The 4440-nt window shown below is 45.2% G+C and overlaps 1 protein-coding gene across 1 annotated transcript in view; it reads right to left on the reverse strand.

The window, feature by feature from the left end:
- ankfn1a (ankyrin repeat and fibronectin type III domain containing 1a) overlaps positions 1 to 4010 on the reverse strand; it is a 116630-nt gene extending 112620 nt beyond the window's left edge. Inside the window, exons 1-3 of the mRNA XM_008303337.1 lie at positions 3916 to 4010; positions 1556 to 1683; positions 237 to 473 (exon numbers count right to left, since the gene is read on the reverse strand). Of these exons, the coding sequence (XP_008301559.1) occupies positions 237 to 473; positions 1556 to 1671 (353 nt within the window). The 5' untranslated portion in view covers positions 1672 to 1683; positions 3916 to 4010. The remainder of the gene's footprint in view (positions 1 to 236; positions 474 to 1555; positions 1684 to 3915) is intronic.
- Positions 4011 to 4440: the final 430 nt, after the last annotated feature.

The following is a 4440-nucleotide window of genomic DNA, read 5'->3' on the forward strand; positions in this document are numbered from 1 at the left end:
TCTGATCTGCCACCACACCATGACCTTCTGCTGTCAGTCTGCCTGTGCAGCAGTGAGACCAGCTGCAGGGTGCTGGTCTCGTCTCTAAGCTGATGTTTCCTCTGAGCCTCACAGCTTCACTGTTGTCCAGGAAACCATTCAGTCCCACATGTTCCTTCCTCGCCGTAGGTTCTGTACCTCAGTCCGACTCTCTGGAGACTCTCTGACTCTACTGAAGAGAGGAACGGCGGCGTTACCTGAGCGTGTCGGCGTCTCCCGGCTCGCTGCAGGTGGAGCGTCTGGAGGGGGAGGCTGGCGAGGAGGACGAGGAGGCTGGAGGTGAGACGGAGGACCGGTTGGATGCATGTGAGGAGCAGGAGGAGGAGGAGGAGGTTCTGGTGGAGTCCAGGACTCTGGGCAGCAGCAGGGAGGACGGCATGCACAGCCACGTCTCCAGGTCGGAGAACTTGGAGCAGCTCAGCATCTCCAGGACGCTGCAGGAAGCAAAGAGACGGCAGATCCTTTACAGCTGTGGCAGCTAATGAGTACATTAATACTTCCTCCTGTGATTTTGTTAGATATTATCTGTACTTTAACAAAACTCAGGAAATCTGTAATTAACAGTTTAAAGAAAAATACATTTTTTTTAAAATACGTGATTCTTATTTAGAATAACTGCAGATAATAATACTTTTATGCTGATTTAAAAACAGTAAATATTGTGTAATTTTACAGGAAAACACTGTAAAAGAAACGACGTACTATTTATTAAAATACTGATTTTTGATGTGAACATTACTTTCTGGTTTCTTTATGGCAGGGGGGTCCAATCCTGGTCCTGGAGGGCCGCAATCCTGCATGTTCTAGATGTTTCCAACACACCTGATTCAAATGATCAGCTCATCATCAAGCTCTGCAGAAGTCTGATAACGATCCTGATCATTTGAATCAGGTGTGTTGGAAGAAGGAAACATCTAAAACATGCAGGACTGTGACCCTCCAGGACCGTGGCCCTCCAGGACCGGATGTCGACACCCCTGCTTTATGGTCAACATGTTCAGGTTAGTTTTACTGAGACCTGCAGCTACATGTGGTTCCAAAAACATGAACGGTTCACTTCTGCATTATCAGTTTGTTGTTTTTAATTCATATTTCATCTCAGCAATAATCAGACATTATTGATCTAGTTGAGTTACAGGTTCTGAATCAGTGACACGATGAGAAACACCAGAGAACACTTCAGGTTTTTATCTTTAATAGTTCCTCAGATGCTGTTGTTCAAACAGCCTCAAATTTCAACAGGAGAAAACCTGCAGCAGGCAGATTAAATATATATATATATATATACCTGAGTGAGTATTTGATTTATTGAGCTAAAATGTCACAGTGATCGTTACAAATAGTCACATTTTCTGGATTGAAACTGCAGAGATGGACAAGCAATTGTCCTTAACATCTGATGAACCGGGACGGAGTGACCCAGAGTTCTGTTCCAGCAAAAACACAAATAACCAGACAACAGGTCTGACGGTGAAGCTGTTTGTACGTCCAGGCCGGTCCTGGTCTTTCCACCCACCTCTCCTCTCCCACTCCTGGGATGTCATCTTTCTCGTCAGCGGTCTGGAAGACGCAGGACGTCCTGGAGTCTCGCGATGACAACAAAACACAGGAGTTTTCAGAATCCACGGACATCTTCAGCCATATCTGAGGGACGCCAGGACACGGATCAGAAAACTGAGCTCCGACATGCAGGAGCTTCAACGCACACGGCTGTCGGGTTTATTGTACAGCAAAGACGACGTCTGTCACATGCTGCCGCCATCGTCACACGGGTTGCGTTCACTTAAAAACCTGATTTCTACGAACAGAAACTTTTCAAATCGCCTAAAATCTCCACAAGTCTGCAGATGCTTGGTATCAGTTGCACAAAACTCTGCTTTCTACATCGATTATTTTCTCAATTCATCTTCTAGTCTTTAAAATGTCAACAACAAAAAAGACAACTGTATTTACAATTTTTCAAACATCACAAGAGTTGGGTTTGTGTCGCTAACAGGCTAAAATCTCAGTCGTTTTGCTAATTAGCTGGTAGCAGGAGGCTAATATTAGTTTGTTTGTTAGTTCACAGCCTCCAGTTGGTAGTTTTCTGCCAACATCACCTTGTTCAGTTTGTTTGTTACGTGGTATCTAGCTGGTCACCAAGTTAGCTGGTTGGTGAATTGGCAGTCGGGTGGTACTTTTGTTCTGTTTGTGAGCTAGTGGTAAAAGCTGTCTGCTATTGTTAGCTTGTTTGGTTCAGTACCTGGCTGACAACTTGTTAGCTATATGATTGTTGGCTAGTACAGTTAGCCTGTTAAATAGCAGACAGAAAAGATGCTACCTTTTCTATAATTGACTTGTAATTTCATTGGTACCTGGCTGGTAAGATCAGCTTATTAGCTAACCCAAGCTAGTTAGTTAACTGCTGATATTAGTTTGTTAATTAGCCTGTAGCTGGTAACATTAGCTTGTCAATTAGGCCACAACTGGTAATTTTACCTTGTTTATATGTCAGTGACTGGTAGCATTAGCTTGTGGCTAACCCCAGGTGTTTAATTAGTTGGCTGCAGATATTAGAAAACTAATTAGACAGTAGTTGGTAGCATTAACTTTCTAATTGGTCAGGAGCTGGTAGCTTTGGCTTGTTGATTCGACCCTAGTTGATAATATTGGCTTGTTACTTAGGCTGTATCTCATGCCATTGGCTTGCTAATTAGTCAGTAGCTGGTAGCATTACAACGTCAGCTACCTCCAGCTGGTGGTTAGTTGGTTGGTGAATTGGTAGTTGGCTGGTACTTTTGTTTAGTTTGCAAGCTAATGTTGAAAGCTGTCTGCTATCGTTAGCTTATTTGGTTCAGTAACTGGCTGACAACTTGTTAGCTAGATGGTTAGTAAATGGGTAGCTGGCTAGTACAGTTAGCATGTTACGTAGCAGACAGAAAAGATGATACCTTGCTCTTTTCTATAATTCACTTGTAGTTTCATCGGTAGCTGGCTGGTAAGATTATCTTGTTAGCTTACCCCAATATTAGTTAGGAAATTAGTCTGTAGCTGGTAACATTAGCTTGTCAATTAGACCATAACTGGCATAACTGGTAATTTTACCTTGTTTATATGTCAGTGACTAGTAGCATTAGCTTGTGACTAACCCTAGGTGTTTAGTTAGTTGGCTGCAGATATTAGATAACTAATTAGACAGTAGTTGGTAGCATTAGCTTGTTAATTGGCCAGGAGCTGGTAGCTTTAGCTTGTTGATTCAACAGTAGTTGCTAACATTGGCTTGTTAATTAGCGTGTATCTCGTGTCATTAACTCACTAATTAGTGAGTAGCTGGCAACATTACAGTGTCAGCTACCTCCTGCTGGTTGGTTACCTGTCGGCTAATATTACCTTGCTAATTAGTCAGTGGCTAGTGACATTAGCTTGTTAGCAAAACCTCAGCTGATTAATTGATTGGCTGCTGTTAGCTTGTTAAGTTGGTAACATTAGCTTGTTAGTTAGTTACCTAGCTGTGACATCTCCATGCTAACTGTGTGCTAGTGAGTAGAAACAACATTAGCCGGCGGTTTTAAGCTAGCGGTCGAGGCGCTGTTGCCATGGTAACCTGCGGGTTAAACCGCTGCCGTGGATTCTGAGTGAAACCGGAACCAAAGAAGAACTGCAGTAAATACAGAACGAACCAGATGTTCTCAGAGTTCCTGGGCAGCAGAACTCAGCGATGAGAGTTTCTGCGGCCACACGTGGCTTCTTGTTGTGGATCCTGGAAGCCGCCGGTCAGAGGCTCGGGTCGGAACCGACACAGTTCGGTTAAAGTGGACCAGAGAGCTGCAGCCTTCAGTCAGTCCGTCAGTCAGCTGTCCGTCCGTCAGTCCGATAAGAGCCAGAAACGAACCTTACCGTCGCTCAGCTGCTTCTTCTTCTGCTTCTTGTCCCGCAGCAGGAACATCTGCTGGTCCTGGAAACGTGTCTTTGTCCTGCCCCGAGTCAAACATCCCAAAATACAGGCCGGGGCTCACGTTTCACTGCGGTTCGGCCGCACAGACTGACGCCCAGCCGGAGCTCCACATCTGGAGGAGGACGGGCCTCGGTCCGCCTCGGTCCGCCTCCCAGCGGCCCTGTGGGGCGGAGAGGACCCGGGACCGCCCGCTGCTCCGGGGACAGCCAGCCCGACGGAGGGAGGTGATCTCTGGAAACACTTGATCCTCTTTAGATGTGTGCTGCAGGAGAGAAGCTGGAGGATCAGACCCCACGTGGAACAAAGAGGAATAAAGAATAAAGAGGAATAAAGAATAAAGAGGAATAAACCAGTCAGAGATGAAACTATAGAGAATGAAAGAGCAAAGAAGGACAGACCTGAACCATGAGCACTGCTGCTGGAGCAAGGAGGAGAAAGAGAGCAAGAAATTATGTGAAAAATACTCT

The sequence above is a fragment of the Stegastes partitus genome, unplaced genomic scaffold (assembly GCF_000690725.1).
Source record: "Stegastes partitus isolate 25-593 unplaced genomic scaffold, Stegastes_partitus-1.0.2 Scaffold1983, whole genome shotgun sequence".
NCBI classification, from domain to species: Eukaryota; Metazoa; Chordata; class Actinopteri; family Pomacentridae; genus Stegastes; species Stegastes partitus.